General features: G+C 37.4%; 1 protein-coding gene across 9 annotated transcripts in view; it reads right to left on the reverse strand.

Annotated features, from left to right (window-relative positions):
• The window catches only part of ATRX (ATRX chromatin remodeler), a 320378-nt gene that overhangs the window by 152591 nt on the left and 141657 nt on the right, over window positions 1–26130 (reverse strand). For all 9 annotated transcript variants that reach the window (XM_058712606.1, XM_058712608.1, XM_058712607.1 and 6 more), the window contains 2 exons: window positions 9571–9673; window positions 7759–7974 (listed from right to left, as the gene is read on the reverse strand). In XM_058712606.1, the coding sequence (XP_058568589.1) occupies window positions 7759–7974; window positions 9571–9673 (319 nt within the window). The remainder of the gene's footprint in view (window positions 1–7758; window positions 7975–9570; window positions 9674–26130) is intronic.

Genomic DNA, 26130 nt, shown 5'->3' on the forward strand with positions numbered 1-26130 from the left:
CCCCCACCTGACTCATGCTCTGTCTCTCAAAATAAATAAACATTTAAAAAAAAATTTTTAAAGAAATTTAGAAAATGTAAAAAGGAATGTAATCATTATACACAATATGTATATACACATGTATATGTGTGTGTATGAGATATACATGCAATAAACACTATGTAGCCCTGCTGTAAATATTTACCGATACAGTCATGCAAACACTGACTAACGATTTCAACAGAACTGTGGCATAACCATACTGAGGGAATGGGAGGAGGGAATTCTGTGTTTGGCAGGCAGTATATGAAAACTAAATCTGTGGTTATCATATAATAATGGTAATGTCTAAAACTGAGAAATAAAAAAAAATTATAAGCATATTAAACAGAACCATATAGGTAAGAGCAAAGAATGTCTAGAAGAACTGAGTCATTACCTTTGAATAGAGTCTGAGTAACAGAAGACTTTTTTTTCAATGTAGACTTTTGATAATATTTGATTTTTAAAAAGCACACTTATTGAATTTAATAAAACGTTAATTAGAAAAGAAACATTATAGGATTATTGTGGAAGATGGTGGCTTAGGAGGATGCTGGGCTCACCGCACGTCCTGCTGATCACTTAGATTCCACCTACACCTGCCTAAATAACCCAGAAAACCACCAGAAGACTAGCAGAACGGAGTCTCCGGAGCCAAGCGCAGACGACAGGCCCACGGAAGAGGGTAGGAAGGGCGGCGAGGCGGTGCGCGCTGCACGGACGGGCAGGAGGGAGCCGGGGCGAAGGGGCAGCCTGCCGGCCAAGCAGAGCCCCCGAGTCTGGCTGGCAAAAGCAGAGGGGCCGGACAGAGGGTGTTCCAACAGCAAGCAGAACTTAGCATCTGGGGGTCATAAGTTAACAGCTCTGCTCAGAGAGCGGGAAGACTGGAGGACAACGGGAGGGAGAGTTGCTGAGCCCCGGGACGACAGAGCTCAGTTTGGCGGGGTACAAAGGCGCTCGCCAGCGCCATCTCCCTCGCCCATCCCCCAGCCAAAATCCCAAAGGGAACCAGTTCCTGCCAGGGAACTTGCTCACTCCGCAAAAACACCCAACACTGTGCTTCTGCGGAGCCACCCCTCTGGCAGCGGGTGTGACTCCCTCCCACTGCCACAAGGCCCCTCCTGAAGTGGACCACCTAAGGAGAAGCGAGCTAAGCCTGCCCCTCCTGCCCCCGTGCACCTTGCCTACCCACCCGAGCTAATACGCAAGATCCCCAGCACCACAAGCCTGGCAGTGTGCAAGTAGACCAGACGGGCCACGCCACCCCACAGTGAATCCCGCCCCTAGGAGAGGGGAAGAGAAGGCACACACCAGTCTGACTGTGGCCCCTGGGGGCAGACATCAGGTCGGATTGCGGCCCCGCCCACCAACCCCAGTTATACACCACAGCACAGTGGAAGTGCCCTGCAGGTCCGCACCACTCCAGGGACTATCCAAAATGACCAAAAGGAAGAATTCCCCTCAGAAGAATCTCCAGGAAATAACAACAGCTAATGAACTGATCAAAAGGATTTAAATAATATAACAGAAAGTGAATTTAGAATAATAGTCATAAAATTAATTGCTGGGCTTGAAAACAGTATAGAGGACAGCAGAGAATCTCTTGCCACAGAGATCAAGGGACTAAGGAACAGTCAGGAGGAGCTGAAAAACGCTTTAAACGAAATGCAAAACAAAATGGAAACGATGACGGCTCAGATTGAAGAGGCAGAGGAGAGAATAGGTGAACTAGAAGATAAAGTTATGGAAAAAAAGGAAGCTGAGAAAAAGAGAGATAAAAAAATCTAGGAGTATGAGGAGAAAATTAGAGAAGTGATACACTAAAGAGAAATAATATACGCACAATTGGTATCCCAGAGGAGGAAGAAAGAGGGAAAGGTGCTGAAGGGGTACTTGACGAAATAATAGCTGAGAACATCCCTGAACTGGGGAAGGAAAAAGGCATTGAAATCCAAGAGGCACAGAGAACTCCCTTCAGACGTAACTTGAATCGATCTTCTGCACGACATATCACAGTGAAACTGGCAAAATACAAGGATAAAGAGAAAATTCTGAAAGTAGCAAGGAATAAACGTGCTGTCACATATAAAGGGAGACCCATAAGACTCGTGACTGATCTCTCTTTTGAAACTTGGCAGGCCAGAAAGGATTGACACGAGATCTTCAATGTGTTGAACAGAAAAAATATGCAGCCGAGAATCTTTTATCCATGAAGTCTGTCATTTAGAATAGAAGGAGAGATAAAGGTCTTCCCAAACAAACAAAAACTGAAGGAATTTGTCACCACTAAACCAGCCCTACAAGAGATCCTAAGGGGGATCCTGTGAGACAAAGTACCAGAGACATCACTACAAGCATAAATCATACAGACGTCACAGTGACTCTAAACCCGTATCTTTCTATAATAACACTGAATGAATATGGACTAAATGCGCCAACCAAAAGACATAGGGTATCAGAATGGATAAAAAAAACAAGACCCATCTATTTGCTGTCTACAAGAGACTCATTTTAGATCTCAGGACACCTTAAGATTGAGAGGGAGGTTATGGAGAACTATTTATCATGCTACTGGAAGCCAAAAGAAAGCTGGAGTAGCCATACTTATATCAGACAAACTAGAGTTTAATTTAAAGGCTGTTAACAAGGGAGGATGAAGGGCATTATATAATAATTACAGGGTCTATCCACCAGGAAGAGCTAACAATTATAAATGTCTATGCGCCGAATACCGGAGCCCCCAGATATATAAAACAATTACTCATAAACATAAGCAACCTTATTGATAAGAATGTGGTCATTGCAGGGGACTTTAACACTCCACTTAGAGAAATGGAGAGATCCTCTAGACACATGGTCAATAAAGAAACAAGGGCCCTGAATGATACATTGGATCAGATGGACTTGACAGATATATTTAGAACTCTGCATCCCAAAGCAACAGAATATACTTTCTTCTCGAGTGCACATGGAACATTCTCCAAGACAGATCATATACTGGGTCACAAAACAGCCCTTCAGAAGTATACAAGAACTGAAATTATACCATGCATACTTTCAGACCACAATGCTATGAAGCTTGAAATCAACCACAGGAAAAAGTCTGGAAAACCTCCAAAAGCATGGAGGTTAAAGAACACCCTACTAAAGAATGAGTGGGTCAACCAGGCAATTAGAGAAGAAATTAAAAAATATATGGAAACAAACAAAAATGAAAAGATAACACTCCAAACGCTTTGGGATGCAGCAAAAGCAGTCCTGAGAGGAAAATACATCACAATCCAGGCCTATCTCAAGAAACAAGAAAAATCCCAAATACATAATCTAACAGCACACCTAAAGGAAATAGAAGCAGAACAGCAAAGGCAGCCTAAACCCAGCAGAAGAGGAGAAATAATAAAGATCAGAGCAGAAATAAACAATATAGAATCTAAAAAAACTGTAGAGCAGATCAACGAAACCAAGAGTTGGTTTTTTGAAAACATAAACAAAATTGACAAACCTCTAGCCAGGCTTCTCAAAAAGAAAAGGGAGATGACCCAAATAGATAAAATCATGAATGAAAATGGAATTATGACAACCAATCCCTCAGAGATACAAACAATTATCAGGGAATACTATGAAAAATTATATGCCAACCAATTGGACAACCTGGAAGAAATGGACAAATTCCTAAACACCCACACTCTTCCAAAACTCAATCAGGAGGAAACAGAAAGCTTGAACAGACCCACAACCAGTGAAGAAATTGAATCGGTTATCAAAAATCTCCCAACAAATAAGAGTCCAGGACCAGATGGCTTCCCAGGGGAGTTCTACCAGACGTTTAAAGCAGAGATAATACCTATCCTTCTCAAGCTATTCCAAGAAATAGAAAGGGAAGGAAAACTTCCAGACTCATTCTGTGAAGCCAGTATTCCTTTGATTCCTAAACCAGACAGAGACCCAGTAAAAAAAGAGAACTACAGGCCAATAACCCTGATGAATATGGATGCAAAAATTCTCAATAAGATACTAGCAAATCGAATTCAACAGCATATAAAAAGAATTATTCACCATGATCAAGTGGGATTCATTCCTGGGATGCAGGGCTGGTTCAACATTCGCAAATCAATCAACGTGATACATCACAGTAATAAAAGAAAAGAGAAGAACCATATGATCCTGCCAATTGATGCAGAAAAGGCCTTTGACAAAATCCAGCACCCTTTCTTAATAAAAACCCTTGAGAAATTCGGGATAGAAGGAACATACTTAAAGATCATAAAAGCCATTTATGAAAAGCCCACAGCTAACATCATCCTCAATGGGGAAAAACTGAGAGCTTTTTCCCTGAGATCAGGAACACGACAGGGATGTCCACTCTCACCGCTGTTGTTTCACATAGTGTTGGAAGTGCTAGCATCAGCAGTGAGACAACAAAAGGAAATCAAAGGCATCCAAATTGGCAAAGATGAAGTCAAGCTTTCGCTTTTTGCAGATGACATGATATTATACATGGAAAATCCGATAGACTCCACCAAAAGTCTGCTAGAACTGATACATGAATTCAGCAAAGTTGCAGGATACAAAATCAATGTACAGAAATCAGTTGCATTCTTATACACTAACAATGAAGCAACAGAAAGACAAAGAAAGAAACTGATCCCATTCACAATTGCACCAAGAAGCATAAAATACCGAGGAATAAATCTAACCAAAGATGTAAAAGATCCGTATGCTGAAAACTATAGAAAGCTTATGCAGGTAATTGAAGAAGATATAAAGAAATGGAAAGACATTCCCTGCTCATGGATTGGAAGAATAAACATTGTCAAAATGTCAATACTACCCAAAGCTATCTACACATTCAATGCAATCCCAATCAAAATTGCACCAGCATTCTTCTCAAAATTAGAACAAGCAATTCTAAAATTCATATGGAAACACAAAAGGCCCCGAATAGCCAAAGTAATTTTGAAGAAGAAGACCAAAGCAGGAGGCATCACAATCCCAGACTTTAGCCTCTACTACAAAGCTGTCATCATCAAGACAGCATGGTATTGGCACAAAATCAGACACATAGACCAATGGAACGGAAATAGAAACCCCAGAACTAGACCCACAAACGTATGGCCAACTAATCTTTGACAAAGCAGGAAAAAACATCCAATGGAAAAAAGACAGTCTCTTTAATAAATGGTGCTGGGAGAACTGGACAGCAACATGCAGAAGGTTGAAACTAGACCACTTTCTCACACCATTCACAAAAATAAACTCAAAATGGATAAAGGACCTGAATGTGAGACAGGAAACCATCAAAACCCTAGAGGAGAAAGCAGGAAAAGACCTCTCTGACCTCAGCCGTAGCAATCTCTTACTCGACACATCCCCAAGGCAAGGGAATTAAAAGCAAAAATGAACTATTGGGATCTCGTGAAGATAAAAATCTTCTGCACAGCAAAAGAAACAACCAACAAAACTAAAAGGCAACCAACAGAATGGGAAAAGATATTTGCAAATGACATATCGGACAAAGGGCTAGTATCCAAATCTATACAGAGCTCACCAAACTGCACACCCGAAAAACAAATAACCCAGTGAAGAAATGGGCAGAAAACATGAATAGACACTTCTCTAAAGAAGACATCCGGATGGCCAACAGGCACATGAAAAGATGCTCAACGTCGCTCCTTATCAGGGAAATACAAATCAAAACCACACTCAGATATCACCTCACGCCAGTCAGAGTGGCCACAATGAACAAATCAGGAGACTATAGATGCTGGAGAGGATGTGGAGAAACGGGAACCCTCTTGCACTGTTGGTGGGAATGCAAATTGGTGCAGCCGCTCTGGAAAGCAGTGTGGAGGTTCCTCAGAAAATTAAAAATAGACCTACCCTATGACCCAGCAATAGCACTGCTAGGAATTTACCCAAGGGATACAGGAGTACCCTACAGGATAGGGGCACTTGTACCCCAATGTTTATAGCAGCACTCTCAACAATAGCCAAATTGTGGAAAGAGCCTAAATGTCCATCAACTGATGAATGGATAAAGAAATTGTGGTTTATATACACAATGGAGTACTACATGGCAATGAGAAAGAACGAAATATGGCCCTTTGTAGCAATGTGGATGGAACTGGAGAGTGTGATGCTAAGTGAAATAAGCCATACAGAGAAAGACAGATACCATATGTTTTCACTTTTATGTGGAAACTGAGAAACTTAACAGAAACCCATGGAGGAGGGGAAAGAAAAAAAAAAAAAAGAGGTTAGAGTGGGAGGGAGCCAAAGCATAAGAGACTCTTAAAAACTGAGAACAAACTGAGGGTTGATGGGGGTTGGGATGGAGGGGAGGGTGGGGGATGGGTATTGAGGAGGGCACCTTTTGGGATGAGCACTGGGTGTTGTATGGAAACCAATTTGACAATAAATTTCATATATTGAAAAAAAAAAGAAAAGAAACATTATTAACCAATTAAAAGTACATGGAACATGTTAATATACATTTAAATTATATGAAATAAACAGGAGAGGAAAATACAGCATATACCACATATAGTGACCGCAGTTATGTGAAACACCTGTATATATACTGATAGGGATCAGAAGAAAATAATAATATAGAATATTAATGTCTATTTACCTAATGATTATTGTTTAAATTTTTAAAATACAATTTAAGTAACATCACAAAAAGAGATAAGAACACTCTGAAGTACTGAAAAGTGAGATGCAAGAAGAGGTGTATATTACCATCCATGAGTATTTTTGCCAAAAAAAGAACTGAATCTAAAACTGATCAGATCTCTACATCCAACAGTTTATAGCGCATACAGGAGCCAGTGAAAATATACCACAGAAATGCAACAAGAAAAGCTCAGAATATAGGAAATTCTACATGAATAATCTAGCTTTTTCAACAAATGTACTCCAAGAAAGAAAAAAAAAATGGAAAGAGAAAAAGGAAAATTTCCAGATTTAAAATAGATTTACAAGGTATAACTTTTAAATGCAAAGAACATGTAGTAAAGCATTCTTAAGATCCTGATACATACCAACAATTTTTAAAAAACACTAATATGTTTGTGAGGGAAATGAAGAAATGTGGAATGTTAACTAGGTATTTGATGATACTATGCAAAGTCAAATTTTAAGCACAAAAAGGATACCATAATAATGTCTAAACGGTACTTATCTTTTGACAATATACTCTGAAGTATATGTAGACAGAATGATATGATTTCTGAGACTTCTCCAAAATAATATGAAGGTAAGAGAATAGATGAAACAAGACTGGCCATGTGTTGTAACTGCTGAAGTTGGTAACTGTTGTTGGTACATGAAGATTTATAATACTATTCCCTTTGCCTGTATATCTGCTTGAAAACTTATAATCAAAAAAGGTTTTTTTAAAAATTTAAAATACTTTATGAATTTGAGCAATAATCTTTAAACATTTTTCTACTTCATATAAAACACAGTCACTTTGGTGATCATTCAAGAATTTCAAATCTTTCCATGTACCTAATTATATTAATATGGCCTAATGAAGATCTTAATTTGCATAAAATACTAATAGGGAAAAGCAACCATAACTAAAAATCTGTAGTGATTACAACATTCTGTTCTTAAAATACAGAGATATATATGTATATATATACATACATGAAAAAATACTGAGATATATATGTATATATATATACATACATGAGTCATATTTTTTGAAATCATTATTAAAAACTGGCTTACCTCTCTCAATTTTTCTCGTTCACGTTCCCTCTCAGCAATACGTTTTCGCCTCTCTTCCTCTTCCTTAAGAGCATTTTGTGTTTCAGTTCTTAGCTTATCATCTTTAAGAATCTTTCGAATTTTCTTTCTGCCTTTTCCAGGAGACTTGGAATCATCATTTTCATCTTCTTCTTCCTCTTCCTCTTCCTCTTCATCTTTATCTTCTTCAGAATTACTCTATGGAATTTAAACGATGAGAGGTAAATACCACAAAATTGTCTAATTTATCCATTTCACATTCCAATAATTAATTTAACAAGAAAAAGTAAAACAAAACATACTGAAGAGCTTTAAAATTATACTTTGCAAAAAGGAAGAGCATTAATTGAAAACAACCCAGAAAAGGAGGTAAAGGACTGGAACAGATATTTCTCCCAAGATACAGAAATATCCAATAATCCTGTGAAAAGATGTTCAATATTACTTGTGATTAGGGAAATTTAAATCAAAACCACAGGGGTGTCTGTGTGGCTCAGTTTGTTAAGCATTAGACTTCATCTCAGGTCTGGACCTCATAGCTTGTGAGTTTGAGCCCCGTGCTGGGCTCTGTGCTGACATGACAGCTCAGAGCCTGGAGTCTGCTTCAGATTCTGTCTTCGTCTCTCTATGCCCCTCCCCTGCTCTCTCTCTCTCTCTTTCCCTCTCAAAATAAACATTAAAACATTTTTCAATAAGTAAATAAATAAAAACCACAAATAAGATACTATCTTGCACCCATTAGGATGAATATTTTTAAAATAAAAAATAAGAAGTGTTGGTGAAGATGTAGAAAAATTGGAAGCCTAGTACACTGGGTAAACAGTGTGATGGTGCCTCAAAAAGTTAAATATAGAATTACCACATGACCCAGCAATTCCATACCTCAGATTATAACCAAAATTAAAAGCAGGTACTCAAATATTTCTATACCCACATTTATGACATTATTCAAAATACCCAAAGATGGAAACAACCCAAATGTTCATCAACAAATGAATGGATAAACAAAACGTGATATGTACATAAAGAGAATATTATTTAGCCTTAAAAAGAAAGGAATTCTGATACATGCTGCAACATGGACATGCCTTGAAAACATTGTCAGTGAAATAAGCCAGACACAAAAAGACAAATATTGTATGATTTCACTTATATGAAGTATATAAATTGGACAAATTCACAAACACAGAAACTGGAAGAAGTTACCAGGGGCTAATTACAGAGTTATCAATTGTGAATGTAATTAAGACCACTGAAATGTACACTCAGAAATGGTTAAAAGTTTCATTTAAAAACAAATGAACCCCCCCCCATCTGGGAGCCTAGTGTTGACAGAATGAAACATATTACAGAGAACTTGTACTTACATAACCCTGATTACATGAAAGAAATTTCAATTGGCTAACATCATTGCTAGAAGAAGTTTACTCACACATGAGTCATTATTCAGGATAAAATGTTTTATGTCTTCAGAAAACAGAACACTTCTCATCAACTCTATAGCTCCAAGAATGTAAAATAACAAAGTACAACTTAAAATTTCCATCAGATTTAGTTAAGGAACAAAAAAAAATTGATACTATATCATATTACTGCTATTTATTATTATATTACTGCAAATATTATTAATATTACTGCATATTTATATCAATAAGTCAATCTTTCCACAAAAGTATTAAAATATAAATAAACCAGTAAAATTAAATTAATGAATGGGATGCAAAGAGGTAGTAACATATTTACTATAGTCTATGGTGCCAGTTATGATTCAAGCACAGAATAAATGTCATTTACCTTGTTTTCACTGGATGAGTCTTCTTGAACCTTAATGCGTCGCCTTTTCTTTTTCTGTTTATAACTCCGCTGATTTTCTTCCAACTCTGCTTTCTTTGCAGACCTAAAGAACATTTAAAATGAAAAATAAAATATTTCAGGAATTTCCTTAAATTAATTATATACTATTTTACTTTTTAATTTTTTTGAGAGAGAGAGTGTGCTTGAGTTGGAAAGGAGCAGAGGGAAAGGCAGATCATCTTAAGGAGACTACGCGCCCAGTGCAGACCCCAACCCAGGGCTCAATCTCACAACCACGAGATCATGACCTGAGCCAAAATCAAGAGTCGGACATTTAACTGATTGAGCCACCCAGGTACCCCTAATTAGATACTATTTTAGAACTGATTTCCCTTTGTGTACATTCCTAAAAAAGACAACAAAAACAAAAAGCAAAAACTCTTCACTAGGTTCAAAAAGGATAACCCTTACTTCGAATCCAATAATTAACAATTTAAGTTATTCAGAGGAGAGGTTTGGCATGAGTCATAAGATGGATGATGCCTTTAGAAATATAAATAGCCAACATACAAACAAAAAATATTCATCATCTCTTAGAAAAAAAGGCAGATTATAAAAGCTAGATGCTGGTTTCTTAAAATGAGCTTACAAACAAAGAAAATAGTAACAACTTTTGGCAAAAAAAAGTACTTTGGGCTTAGAAATCGGTGTATAAAGTTACATATTTTAAGACAGTACATTCCTGGCATAAATAACAGACACACATATCAATGAAAGAAAAATGTGAGTCCAGATAAAACATCACATTTGTGATGAACTGATTTTCCACAAGGTGTCAAGACAATGCAACAGGTAAAACAACATCTTTTAGATAAATGGTACTGAGACTAGTAGTTATCTACATGCAAAGGAATAAAGTTGGACCCCTATCTTACATCATATATAAAAATTAACTCAAAATGGATCAAAATCCCCTTAAAACAGACAGACATACAGATAGATAATGTTCTGGCTAACAGACTGCTCACTAATTTATTGTTGAAAAAGTGAGAAAATGGCTATAGACAGGGACCCTAGGCTTACCTTGTCCCTCAAAGACAGGTAAATAACTGTCAAACCATTCTGAATACCTAAGAAATTGACCTGAGAACTGATAAAACAAACGCCACAAGTAAAAAGAGAGAAGAGGCCACACTGAAGAAAGTAGGCAGTTCTGAGGTGTGGTTTGGGGGAGAGACCGACTGTGTGTGCTGCAGAAACACTGGATTGCAAAGAGATACACACAAGAAAAACACATCCCCCAAAGCCACTGGTGGGAAAATGAGAGGAGCTGATTTTCATGAGTTTTTGCAACCAGTGGAATCAAAGACTGGAGTATTAAAGGTTGGTGGGCTTGGCTAGATTAGAGACTGGAGTGCACAGTCCTACTCCTGGACAGAAGGCAGGCAAGCAACCCTGTTGCTGTTTGTTCCACAAACAGTGCAATCTGTGCATAGGGAGACACTGTTCACTCTTCTTAGAATGCATTTGTGAGAGGTGGCATTGCTTTATAAGGCAAAAAGACCAAGTGGGCACCATTCCCTCAAGAAAGTTTTGAGTTTAAAGTAGCAGGATTGGCTGTGATAGAGATGAAAGGGCACTGCACTGCTCCAGGCAGGCAAGCAACCCGGGAAAAGACAGTGTGAAAACAGAGATCTGAAAAACACCTACTATGCACGAGTGGAAATTATTCGCTCTTCTAGAAGGGCTTCCCTCAGACGAGCCAGCATGGACTCCAACTGGCTGGTGCCATTTCCCTCCCCACCCTCAGTATAAACCAACTTCAGGAAACAACATGGCACCAACATTGGCTGCTTAACCTGCTTACACCAAGTCCTATCCCCCTGTGCTCTGCTGGTACTGCTTTTCTCAGACAAGTGTCTGAGACCAAAAGACCAGTAAACACCGATTCATGCAACACATCTACTGACCACAGAGCTCTGCAAAGCTTTAGTTCTAGTGGAAATACTATCAGGTCTCTCTGAGAAAGCAGACAACAGTACACCTACTTAAAACTCAGCACATTCTGGCCAAGGTCCCAACACTACCCACTGCAGGGAAGGAGAACCTCTGCAGATGACTAAACTGAGGAATAAAGCAAAGACACTTCCTGAAGTTCCGAGTCCTAGACATTATATGACCTCTTTTTCATGAAGCCATTACTCAGGAACAGGAAACCTAACAGGCTTTTCTAACACACAGAAAAAGATAAAGACATAAAGAAAATGTCTACACAGAGTAATTTATCCCAAAAGAAACAACAAGAAAAGGTCAAAGCCAGAGATCTAATCAAAACAGATATAATATGCCTAATGCAGAATTTAAAGCAACAATCATAGGTTACTGGCTGGACTTCAGAAAAACATGGAAGATATCACAAACACATTTACCATAGAAATAAAAGAGCTAAAAACAATCATTCAAAAATTAAAACAGAAATAAATGAGATTTGAAACAGACTGGATGTAATGACCACAAGCATGGAAGAAGTAGACAAATGAACAAATGATATAGAAGATAGAATTATGGGGGTCGCCTGGGTGACTCAGTTGGTTGAGTGTCTGACTCTTAATTTCAGCTCAGTTCATGATCCCAGAGTCATGGGATTGAGCCCCATGTCAGGCTCTTCACTGGGTGTGGAGCCTGCTTAAGATTCTCTCTACCTCTGCCCCTATCCCCTACTCGCATGCTCTCTCTAAAAAAAAAAAAAAAAAAAAAAAGAGGAAGAAGATAAAATTACAGAAAATAATGAATCTGAACAAAAGAGAGAAAGAAGAATGATACATCATGGCATCAGGCATAGGGAACTCAGTGACACCATCAAATGTAATAATACATTACATGTATCATGAGAGCCCCACAAAAAGATTAAAGAGAGTTAAAGGTATATTTGAGAAAATAATAGCTGAAAACTTTCATCATCTGGGGAAGGAAACAGACATACAAATCCAAGAGGTACAGAGAACTCCCATCAAAATCAACAAAAGCAGAACACCAAGACATATCATAATTAAATTCACAAAATATAGTAATAAAGAAAAAAATCATAAAAGCAGCAAGACAAAAGAAGTCCCTAACTTACAAGGGAAGATGCATAAGGGTAGTAGCAAATCCCTTCATAGAAACGTGGCAAGCCAGAAAGGAGTGGCATGATATATTCAAAGCTGAATGGGAAAAATCTGCCAACAAGACTACTCCATCCAGCAAGGCCATCATTCAGAGTCAAATGAGAGATAAAGAACGTCCCAGACAAATAAAAACTAAATGAGTTCATGACACCTAAAGCAACCCTGCAAGAAATATTAAAAGGGACTCTTCAAGTGGGAAAGGAAGACCAAAAGAGACAAAGATAAGAAAGGAACAGAGAAAATATCCAAAAACAATGACAAAACAAGTAATAAAACGGCACTAAATTCATATCTATCAATAATCACGCTGAATATAAAAGGACTAAATACTCCAATCAAAAGACATAAGGTACCAAAATGGATAAAAACACAAGACCGATCTATAACCTGCCTACAAGAAACTCATGATAGACCTATGGACATCTGCACATTGAAAGTTAGGGGATAGGTAAATATTTATCTTGTAAATGGACGTCAAAAGCAAGCCAGAGTCACTATATGTATATCAGACAAACTAGATTTTAAACAAAAGACTTTAAGAAGAGATGAAGAAGGTTATTATACCATAATAAAGGGGTCTCTCCAAAAAGATCTAACAATTGTAAATATTTATGCCCCCAACATGAAAGCACCCAAATATATAAAACAATAACAGACATAAAGGAACTTATTGATAATAATACAATAATAGTAGGGGACTTAAATACTCCACTTAACAATGATGGACAGAACACCTAAGCAGAAAATGAACAAGGAAACAATGGCTTTGAATGACACACTGGACCAGATGGATTTAACAAATGCATGCAGAACATTTTATTCTAAATCAACACAATACACCTCCTTTTTGAGAGCACATGGGACATACTCCAGAAAAGATCACATACTAGGTCACAAATAAGGCCCCAAGAAGTACAAAAAGATTGAGATCATACCATGCAACTTTTCTAACCGCAATACCATAAAACTTGAAGTAAACCACAAGAAAACATTTGGAAAGACTACAAATACAAAGAGGTTAAAGAACATCCTTCTAAAGAATGACTAAGTCAAGTAGAAAATTAAAGAAAATTAAAAAATACGTGGAAACAAATGAAAATGAAAGCAGGACAATCCAAAACCTTTGGGATACAGTAAAACCAGTCATAAGAGGGGAAGTGTATACCAAGACAAGCCTACTGCAAGAAGCAAGGAATTCTCAAAGACAAAACCTAACCTTACATGGAAAGGAGCTAGAAAAAGAACAAGAAACATAGCCAAAAGGCAGCAGCAGAAGAGAAATAATAAAAATTACACAAAAAATAAATGACGCAGAATCAAAATCAATAGTAGAAGAACAAACAAATCAATGAAACCAGGAGCAGGTACTTTGAAAAAAATTAATAAAACTGATAAACTCCTAGCCAGACATATCAAAAAAAAAAAGACCCAAATAAATAAAATCACAAATGAGACAGGAGAGATAACCACAAATACCACAGAAATACAAACTATAAGAGAATATTATGAAAAACTTTATGCAAACAAATTGGGAAATATGGAAGAAATGGATAAATTCCGAGAAAACATACAAACTACAAAATTGAAACTGGAAGAAAAAGAAAATTTCGACAGACTGATAACCAGCAATGAAATTGAAATTGGTAGTCAAAAACCTCCCAACATGGGCGCTTGGGGGGCTCAGTTGGTTGAGCGTCCACCTTCAGATCAGGTCATGATCTCACGGTTTGTGAGTTCCAGTCCCACGTCTGGATCTGTGCTGACAGCTCAGAGCCTGGAGCTGCTTCGATTCTGTGTCTCCTTCTGTCTCAGGTCCTCCCCCACTCACAGTCTGTCTCTCTCTCTTTCTCTCAAAAATAAACAAACATTAAAAAAATTAAAAAAAAAAAAAAACCTCCCAACAAAATAAACTCCAGAGCCACATGGCTTCCTAGGGGAATTCTACCAAACGTTAAAAGAAGAGTTAAGGGGCCTGGGTGGTTCAATCAGTTAAGTGTCAGACTTTCGCTTAGGTCAAGATCTCACAGTTTATGAGTTCAAGCCCCGCATCAGGCTTCTGCTGTCAGCACAGAGCCTGCTTTGGATCCTCTGTCTCCCTTTCTCTGCCCCTCCCCTGCTTTCTCTCAATCTCAAAAATAAATAAACATTTATTAGAATAGTTAATACCTATTCTTCTCAAACTAATACAAAATAGAAATGGAAGGAAAACTTCCAAATTCATTCTATAAGGCCAACATTACCCTGATTCCAAACTAGATAAAAGACTCCACTAAAAAAGACAACTGCAGGCAAATGTCCCTGATAAAGACGGCTGCAAAAGTTCTCAACACAAAAGTAGTAAAAAAAATCCAACAGTACATTAAAAAACATCATTCAACACAATCAGATGGGATTTATTCCTGTGCTGCAAGGGTGGTTCAATATTCATAAATCAGTCAACATGATTTGCCACATTTATACAGGAAAGGATAAGAATCATATAATCCTCTCAATGGATGCTGAGTAAGTACTTGATGAAGCACAGCACTGAATCTTAATAAAAAACCTCAACAAAGTAGATATATATGGAACATACCTCAACATCATAAAGGCCATATATGAAAAACCCAAAGCTAATAAAATCAATAGTAAAAAACTGGTAACTTTTCCTGTACAGTCAAGAACAAGAAAGGGATGTCCAGTCTCTCTACACTGTTATTTAACATACTAGTGGAAGTCCTAGCCTTAGCAATAAGCTAACAAACAAAAATAAAAGGCTTTCAATATCAGCAAGGAAGAAGTCAAACATTAACTGCTTACAGATGCCATGATATGCTATATAGAAAACATAAAAGACTCCACCAAAAAATTGTTACAAATGATAACAAATTCAGTAAAGTTGCAGAATACAAAACCAATATGCAAAACTCTCTTTCATTTCTATACCCCAATAATGAAGAAGCAGAAAAAGAAATAAAGGAGTCAATCCCACTTCCAATTGAACCAAAAACCATAAGATACCCAGGAATAAACCTAACCACAGGAGTGAAGTATCTGTACTCTGAAAATGATAAAACACTTCTGAAAGAAATTGAAGAAGACACAAAGAAATGGAAAAACATTCCATGCTCGCGGGTTGAAAGAACAAATATTGTTAAAATGTCTACACTACACACAAAGCTATCTACATATTTATGCAATCCTTATAAAAATACCAACAGTATTTTTCATAGAACTAGACTAAACAATCCTAAAATTTGTATGGAACCACAAAAGACCTCAAAGAGCCAAAACAATCTTTAAAAAGAAAAGCAGGGGCAGGGGAGGAGCCAAGATGTCAGAAAAGCATGGAAGTTTTTTGTGTGTCTCACGTCCATGAAGTATAGCCAGACCAACACACCTAGAAAAATGACTGGAGGATTAACACAACGATCTGCATAACCTAAACCACAGATTTAAAGAAAAAGAAAAAATTCATTTTTGTTTTCAGTTTTTATTAAAAATATTTTTCTTTAATTTTTATTATTATGTATTTTACTTCTGTGTAAACTTTCTGAAATTCTATTTTACTTCCATAATTTATTTTAGTCTGCTTGAGTATATTCACCATTTCACATTTTCAAACAATTTCCTTTTTTTTTTAATCGCTTTTTCATTTATTTTTCTTGAATGCAGAAAAACTTCACTTTTACTTTCAATTTCTATTACAAATATTTTCATTTAATTTTTTAACTACAGTTTTTGCTTTTATGTAAATTTTTTCAAATTCTATTTCACTTCCATCACATTTTTTAGCCTACTACAGTGTATTCACTTTTTCAAATTTTCAAACGATTTCCTTTTTTTCTTTTCTTTTTTCTTTTTCATTTCTTTTCTTTTTCTTGAATACAGAAAGAGAAAAAATCATTTTTATTGTTAATTGTTATTAAAAATATTAAAAATGTTTTTCTTTAATTTTTTTCTACTATATTCTTTACTTTTGTGTATTATTTTTTCCAATTCTATTTTACTCCCATCACCTCATTTTACTCTAAGTGTATTCATTTTTTCAAACTCTCAAACAATTACTTTTTTCTTCTTCCCCCCCTTTTAATCTCTAATCTGTCAAACCACTTTTGATACCGAGACCAAAACACACCTAGGATCTAGCATCATGTAGTCAATTGTGTGTGTGTGTGTGTGTGTGTGTGTGTGTGTGTGTGTGTGTGCTTAATGTTTTAATTTTAATATTTTTTAATTGAATTTCAATTTTTGTACCTCATCAATTCCTCTTCTCCCTTCAAAATGACAAAACGAACGAATTCACCCCAAAATAAAGAAAACAAAGAAACAATAACCAGGGACTTAACCAACACAGATACAAGCAAGATGTCTGAACCAGAATTTAGTATCATGATAATAAGAATGCTAGCTGCAGTCAAAAATAGATTAGAATCCCTTTCTGCAGAAATACAAGAAATAAAAAATAGCCATAATGAAATTAAAAATGCTATAACTGAGCTCCTATCACGGATGGATGCAGTGGCAGCAAGGACAGATTAGGCAGAACAGAGAATCAGCAATATAGAGGACAAACTTATAGAGAATAATGAAGCAGAAAAAAAGAGGGAGATTAAGGCAAAAGAGCACAATTTAAGAATTAGAGAAATCAGTGCCTCATTAAAAAGGAACAACATCAGAATCCTAGGGGTCCCAGAAAAGGAAGAGAAATAGGTGTAGAAGGGTTATGTGAGCAAATCATAGCGGAAAACTTTCCTAACCTGGGGAAAGACACAGACATCAAAATCCAGGAAGCACAGAGGACTCCCATTAGATTCAACAAAAACTGACCATCAACAAGGCATATCATAGTCAAATTCACAAAATACTCAGACAAGGAGAGAATCATGAAAGCAGCAAGGGAAAAAAGGTCCCTAACCTACAAGGGAAGACAAATTAGGTTTGCAGCAGACCTATCCAGAGAAACTTGGCAGGCCAGAAAGGAGTGGCAGGATATATTCACTGTGCTGAATCAGAAAAATATGCAGCCAAGAATTCTTTATCCAGGAAAGCTGTCATTCAAAATAGAAGGAGAGAGAAAAAGTTTCCCAGACAATCAAAAATGAAAGGAGTTTGTGACCACTAAACCAGCCCTGCAAGAAATTTTTAAGGGGTATTCTCTGAGGGGAGAAAAGATGAAAATATATATATAAATAAATAAATACCATAAGCAACAAAGATTAGAAAGGACCAGAGAACACCACCAGAAACTCCAACTCTACAAGCACCATAATGCCAATAAATTCATATCTTTCAGTACTCACTCTAAACGTCAATGGACTCAATGCTCTAATCAAAAGACATAGAGTAACAGAATGGGTAAGGAAACAAGATCCATCTATACGCTGTTTACCAGAGCCCCACGTTAGACCTAAAGACACCTTCAGATTGAAAATAAGGGGATGGAGAACCATCTATCATGCTAATGGTAAACAAAAGAAAGCCAGAGTAGCCATAGTTATATCACACAATCTACACTTTAAAATAAAGACTGAATCATGAGATACAGAAGGGCATTATATCATAATCAAGGGGTCTTTCCACCAAGAAGACCTAAGAATTGTAAACATTTATGTGCGAAATGTGGCAGCACCCAAATATATAAATCAATTAATCACAAACATCAAGAAACTCATCGATAGTAATACCATAATAGTAGGAGACTTCAACACCCCACTTACAGCAATGGACAGGTCATCTAATCAAAAAACCAACAAGGAAACAATGGCTTTGAAGGACACACTGGACCAGATGGACATAAATATATTCAGAACATTTCATCCTAAAGCAACAGAATATACATTCTTCTCCAGTGCACATGACACATTCTCCAGAAAAGACCATATACTGGGACACAAATAAGCCCTAAGCAAGTACAAAAAGATCAAGACCATACCGTGCATATTTTCAGAACACAACACTATAAAACACGAAATCAACCACAAGAAAAAATTTGGAAAGGTAACAAGTACTTGGAGAATGAAGAACATCTTACTAAAGAATGAATGGGCTAATAAAACAGTTAAAGAGGAAATTAAGAAGTATATGGAAGCCAATAAAAATGGTAACACCACAACCCAAAACTTCGGAGACATAGCAAAGGTTGTCATAAGAGCAAAGTATATAGCAAGCCAGGCCTTCCTAAAGAAGGCAGAAAGATCTCAGATACACAACCTAACCTTACGCCTTAAGGAGCTGGAAAAAGAACAGCAAATAAAACCCAAAACCAGCAGAAGACAGGAAATAATAAAGATTAGAGCAGAAATTAATACTATCGAAACCAAAAAAAAAAAAAAAAAAAAACAGAACAGATGAAATGAAAGCAGAAACTGGTTCTTTGAAAGAATTAACAAAATTGATAAACCACTAGCCAGTTTGATAAAAAACTAACAGGAAATGACCCAAATGAATAAAATCAAGAATGAAAGAGGAGAGATCACAACAAACACAGCTGAAATAAAAACAATAATAAGAGAATACTATCAGCAATTATATGCCAATAAAATGGACAATCTGGAAGAAATGGACGAATTCCTAGAAACATATACACTACCAACACTGAAACAGGAAGAAACAGAAAATTTGAACAGACTCATAACCAGTAAGGAAATCAAATTAGTAATCAAAAATCTTCCAAAAAACAAGAGTCCAGGGCCAGATGGCTTTCCAGGCAAATTCTACCAAACATTTAAGAGTTAACACCTATTCTCTTGAAGCTGTTCCAAAAAATAGAAATGGAAGGAAAACTTCCAAACTCTATGAAGCCAGCATTACTTTGATCTAAAACCAGACAGAGACGCCACTAAAAAGGAGAATTACAGACCAATCTCCCTGATGAACATGGATGTAAAAATCCTCAACAAGATATTAGCCAAGCAGCTCCAACAATACATTAAAAAAATTATTCACCACAACCAAGTGGTGTTTATACCTGGGATACAGGGCTGATTTAATATCCCCAAAACAATTAACCTGATTCATCACATCAATAAAGGAAAGGACAAGAACCATATGATCCTTTCAATAGATGCAGAGAAAGCATTTAACAAAATACAGCATCCTTTCTTGATAAAAACCCTCAAGAAAGTAGGGATAGAAGGAGCATACCTCGAGATCATAAAAGCCATGTATGAAGGACCCAACGCTAATATCATCCTCAATGGGGAAAAACTGAGAGCTTTCCCCCTAAGGTCAGGAACAAAACAGGGATGTCCACTTTCACCACTGTTATTCAACATAATATTGGAAGTCTTAGCTCTGCAATCAGACAACACAAAGAAATAAAGGCATCCAAATCGGCCAAGAGGAGGTCAAACTTTCACTCTTCGCAGATGACATGATACTCTATATGGAAAACCCTAATGATTCCACCAAAAAACTGCTAGAATTGATTCATGAATTCAGCAAAGTTGCAGGATATAAAATCAATGCACAGAAATTGGTTGTATTCCTATACACCAACAATGAAGCGACAGAAAGAGAAATCAAGAAATAGATCCCATTTATAGTTGCGCAAAAAACGATAAAATACGTAGGAATAAATATAACCAAAGAAGTGAAAAATCTATACACTGAAAAGTATAGAAAGCTGATGAAAGAAATTGAAGAAGACAATGGAAATGGAAAAAAATGGAAAAAGATTCCATGCTCCTGCATAGGAAGGACAAATATTGTTAAAATGTTGATACTACCCAAAGCAATCTACACAGTCAATGCAATCCCTACCAAAATAACATCAGCATTCTTCACAGAGCTAAAACAAATAATCCTAAAATTTGTATGGAACCAGAAAAGTCCCCAAATAGACAAAACAATCTTGAAAATTAAAACCGAAACAGTAGGCATCACAATCCCAGACTTCAAGCTATACTACAAAGCTGCAATCATCAAGACAGTATGGTACTGGCACAAGAACAGACTCTCAGAACAATGGAACAGAATAGAGAACCCATAAATGGACCCACAAATGTATGGCCAACTAATCTTTGACAAAGCAGGAAAGAATATCCAATGGAATAAAGACAGTCTCTTCAGCAAGTGGTACTGGGAAAACTGGGCAGCGACATGCAGAAGAATGAACCTGGACCACTTTCTTACACCATACACAAAAATAAACGCAAAATGGATGAAAGACCTCCATGTAAGACAGGAAGCCATCAAAATCCTCGAGGAGAAAGCAGACAAAAACTCTTTGATCTTGGCCACAGCAACTTCTTACTCAACATGTCTCTGGAGGCAAGGGAAACAAAAGCCAAAATGAACTACTGGGACCTCATCAAAATAAAAAGCTTCTGCACAGCAAAGGAAACAATCAGCAAAACTAAAAGGCAACCGACAGAATGGGAGAAGATATTTGCAAATGACATATTGGATAAAGTATTACTCAGCAATCAAAAAGAATGAAACCTTGCCATTTGCAACTACGTGGATGGAACTGGAGGGTATTATGCTAAGTGAAATTAGTCAGAGACAGACACATAGCCATTCATATGAGGACTTTAAGAGACAAAACAGATGAACATTAAGGGAAGGGAAACAAAAATAATACAAAAACAGGGAGGGGGACAAAACAGAAGAGACTCATAAATATGGAGAACAAACTAAGGGTTACTGGAGGGGTTGTGGGAGGGGGAATGGGCTAAATGGGTAAGGGGCACTAAGGAATCTACTCCAGAAATCATTGTTGCATTGCTAATTAACATGGATGTAAATTTTAAAAAAGAAAATTAAAAAAAAAAAGAAAAGAAAAGCAGGGGTACCTGGGTGGCTCAGCTGGTTAAGCGTATGACTTTGGCTCAGGTGATGGTATCACCGTTAATGGGTTGGAGCCCCACATCAGGCTTCGTGCTGGCAGCTCAGAGCCTGGAGCCTGCTTCAGATTCTGTCTCTCTCTCTGCCCCTCCCCTGCTCGCACACTTGCTCTCTCTCTCAAAAATAAATAAACATTAAATAAACTTTTTTAAAGAAAAGCAAAGCTGGAGGCACCACGATTCCAGACTTGAAGTTAGAGTACAAAGCTGAAGTGATCAAGACAGTATGATACTGACACAAAAGCAGACACACAGATCAATAGAACAGATAAAAAAAAAACTGAAATGAACCCACAACTAAATGGTCAACTCATCTTCAACAAAGCAGGAAATATTATCCAATGGGAAAAAGACAGCCTCTTCAACAAATGGTGCTGGGAACACTGGGCAGCAACATGCAGAAGAATGAAACTGGACCACCTTGTTACACCATATGCAAAAACAAATACAAAATCAATTAAAGGCCTAAATGTGAGACAGAAAACCAACAAAATCCTAGAGGAAAACACAGGCAGTAACATCTTTTACACTGGCCTTAGCAACTTCTTACTGGATATATCTCCTGAGGCAAGGGAAACAAAAACAAAAATAAACTATTGGGATCTCATCAAGATAAAAAGATTCTGAACAGTGAAGGAAACCAGCAACAGAGCCAAGAGAACCATTAGAATGGGAGAAGATATATGCAAATGACACATCTGATAAAGGGTTACTATCCAACAATGTATAAAGAACTTATAAAACTCAACACCAAAAACTTAATCCAGTTAACAGGCAGAAGACATGAATAGACATTTTTCCAAAGAAAACATACAGATGGCCAACAGGCACATGAAAAGATGCTCATCATCATCGTGAAAATGCAAATCAAAACTACAATGAGATATAACCTGACACCACTCAGAATGGCTGACATTAACAACCTAAGAAACAGTTATTGGCAAGAATGTGGACAAAGGGGATCCCTCTTACACTGCTGGTGTGAAGCAAACTGGTATAGCACTCTCCAAAACCATATGTATGTTCCTCATAAAGTTAAAAATAGGGGACCCCTCAGTGGCTCAGTAAGATGAGTGTCCGACTCATCATTTCAACTCAGGTCATGATCTCATGGTTCACTGGCCGAGCTCTGGATCAGATCCTCTTTCTGCTTGGATCCTCTCTCTGTCCCTCTCTGCCCCACGCCCACTCCTGCACTCTCTTAGTCTAAAAATAAATAAACTTTTAAAAAGCTAAAAATTGAACTACTCTAAGATCCAGCAATTGAACTAATAAGTATTTGTCCAAAGGATACAAAAATACTGATTTGAATGGATACATCCACCCTGATGTTTATAGCAGCATTATCAATTATAGCCAAATTATGGAAAAAGCCTAAGTGTCTCCACTGATGAACGGACAAAGAAGAGTGTGTGGGGGGACTGTGTGTGTGTGTGTACACATACACCCAATGGAATATTACTCAGCCATAAGAAAAAATAAAATCTTGCCTTTGCAATGACATGGATGGAGCTATAGAGTACCATGCAAGCAACATTAACTCAGAGCAAGACAAATACCATATTATTTCACTCATATGTGGAATTTAATAAACAAAGCAGATGAACAAAGTGGGAAAAAAACAGGCAAACCAGAAAACAGACTCTTTACTACAGAGAACAAACTGAGGGTTACAGGAGAGGAAGTGGGTGGAGGGATGGGTTAAATGGGTGATGGGTATCAAGGAGGGCACTTGTGACTGGGTGTTGTATAAGTGATGAATCACTAAATTCTACATCTGAAACTAATATTACACTGTATGCTAACTAACTGGAATTTAAGAAAAACATGGGGGGGGAAAGCAAAAACATGACAACACATATGACAAAAGTTTTAAAATTATACAAGTTGATGGGGCGCCTGGGTGGCTCGGTCGGTTAAGCGTCCGACTTCGGCTCAGGTCATGATCTCGCGGTCCGTGAGTTCAAGCCCCGCGTCGGGCTCTGTGCTGACAGCTCAGAGCCTGGAGCCTGTTTCAGAGTCTGTGTCTCCCTCTCTCTGACCCTCCCCCATTCATGCTCTGTCTCTCTCTGTCTCAAAAATAAATAAACGTTAAAGAAAAAATTAAAAAAAAATAAAATTATACAAATTGGACCCACAATGTCACTTTTAGTAATTTGCTCTAAGGGAAATAATCAAACATGTGTGTGAATACGCACACATACATATATATGTGTGTATATATACATTATAAAAACATTATAATAAAAATATTTCTATATCTCTATATATGACAGTATGCACATATTTTTATGACTACAATATCTATACTAGAGAATACTGATAACTATCTAAACATTTAAACCTAGAAGCTTAGGTAAGGTTTCATAAAGGTTATAGGGAAAGAAAGGATCAAAGTCCTCCATATAAGAGCCAAAACTATAAAACCTGTCAAAGAAAATAGCCATAAATCTTTATAACATTGGATTAGGCGATGGGATTCTTAAATATGACACCAAAACCACAACCAAATTAAAAACAGATAACTTACACTTCATCAATATTAAAAACATTTGTGCATGAATAGATACTGTCACGAAAGTGAAAAGATAACCACAGAATGGGAGAAAATATTTGTAAATCACATATCTGACATGGGTCTTACACCCAGAATATATAAAGAAAGCACTGTTACAAATCAACAATAAAAAAGACCACACAATTAAAAATTGGAAAAGGCATTTAGACAGGTCTTTCTCCAAAGAACATATACAAATGGCCAGTAAGCACATGTGAAAATGCTTAAAACTAAAAATTAAAATTAAAATTATTAGTCATTTGGAAAAGTAAATCAAAATCACAATGAGATGCCACCACACACACACTAGGTTGGCTAAAATCAAAAAACCAAAAATAATAAATGTTCATGAAAATGTGCAGAAATTGGAACTCTGCACACTGCTGGTGGAAATGTAAAATGATGAGCCACTGTGGAAAAAAAGTTGACAGTTCCTTAGAAAGGTAAGTATAGTATTACAAAATAACCAAGCAATTCCACTCATAGGTATATTCCTATAAATATGAAAATATATGACTGTGCAAAAATTGTGTACAAATGTTCATAGCAGCATTAGTTACGATATCCAAAAAATGGAAACAACCCAAATATCTATCAAGAGATGGTAAATAAACAAGCAAAGTGTGGATTTATATGCTCAATGAAATATTATTCACCCATTAAAAGTAATGAAGTAGGCGTGCCTGGGTGGCTCAGATTCTGGGTGGATCATGACTTCAGCTCAGGTCATCATCTCACGGTTTGTGGGTTCAAGCCCCGCATCCGGCAATGCACTGACAGCTCAGAGCCTGGAGCTTGCTTCAGATTCTCTCTCTCTCTCTCTCTCTCTCTCTCTCTCTCTCTCTCTCTCTGCCCCTCCTTTGCTTGTGTGTGCACTCGCTCACTCTCCGCCCCCCCCCCCCGTCAAAAATAAATAAATAAACTTAAAAAAAAAAGGTAATAAAGTAGCCAGATGAGACTGGGAAGCTCAGGACTCTTGTTCTCCCACAGAAACACAGAATACAAAGCATGTGGTAAAAAGTAACTTTTGGAAAACTCCATAAACCAGTTAAGGAACTGCAACAACCAAGGGAACACCTAACCAACAATCACATTTAAATTGACAGGATATTTTGTCATTTTTTTGCTCACACTTGCTGCACCCCATTTCCAACTTGGTTCAATGGGATCAGCAGGAACCTACCCAATTCTCAGCTCCTTCCCCAGGAATGATGGCAAAGAATGAAACTTGCAGGGCACCTGGGTGGCTCAGCCAGTTAAGCATCTGACTTCAGCTCAGGTTATGACCTCGTGGTTCATAAGTTTGAGACTCGCGTGGGACTCTGTGCTGACAGCTCAGAGCCTGGAACCTACTTCAGATTCTGTGTCTCCCTCTCTCTCTTCCCCTCCCCTGCTCGCTCTCGCTCTCTCTCGCTCTCTCTCTCTCTTAAAAATAAACATTAAAAAAAAGAATTAAAATTGCTTGCAATGTTCTGACTTTTCTGGGGGCTGCCTAACAGAAAGGAACTGTCTCCTTTAACTCAGAGCACACAAAAGCACACGAAAAGAGGCTCAACATAACTAGCCATTACGGAAAACACATATAAAAACTGCAGTAAGAAAGCATCTAACAGGGCAACCATGTGGCTTAGTTGGTTAAGCCTCCAACCCTTGGTTTCAGCTCAGGTCATGATCTCATGGTTTGTGAGTTTGAGCCCCATGGTGGGCTCCACACTGACAGTGTGAAGCCTGCTTGGGATTCTTTCTCTCCCTTTCTCTCTGCCCCTCCCCTGCTCTCTCTCTCTTGGTCTCCATTGAAATAAATTAATTTAAAAAAAAGCACCTAACAGTCATGTGGATGGCTAGTAGCCTCTCCCACTCCCACAAATCCAGAAACGAACAAGTGCTGGTGAGGATGTAGAGAAAGCAGAGTCTTTATGTACTGTTGGTAAGAATGTTACGAGTGCCTGGGTAAGCATCTGACTTCGGCTCAGATGATCACATGGTTCCTGAGTTTGAGCCCCACCTC

Source organism: Neofelis nebulosa, chromosome X, assembly GCF_028018385.1.
Source record: "Neofelis nebulosa isolate mNeoNeb1 chromosome X, mNeoNeb1.pri, whole genome shotgun sequence".
In the NCBI taxonomy this organism is placed as follows: domain Eukaryota; kingdom Metazoa; phylum Chordata; class Mammalia; order Carnivora; family Felidae; genus Neofelis; species Neofelis nebulosa.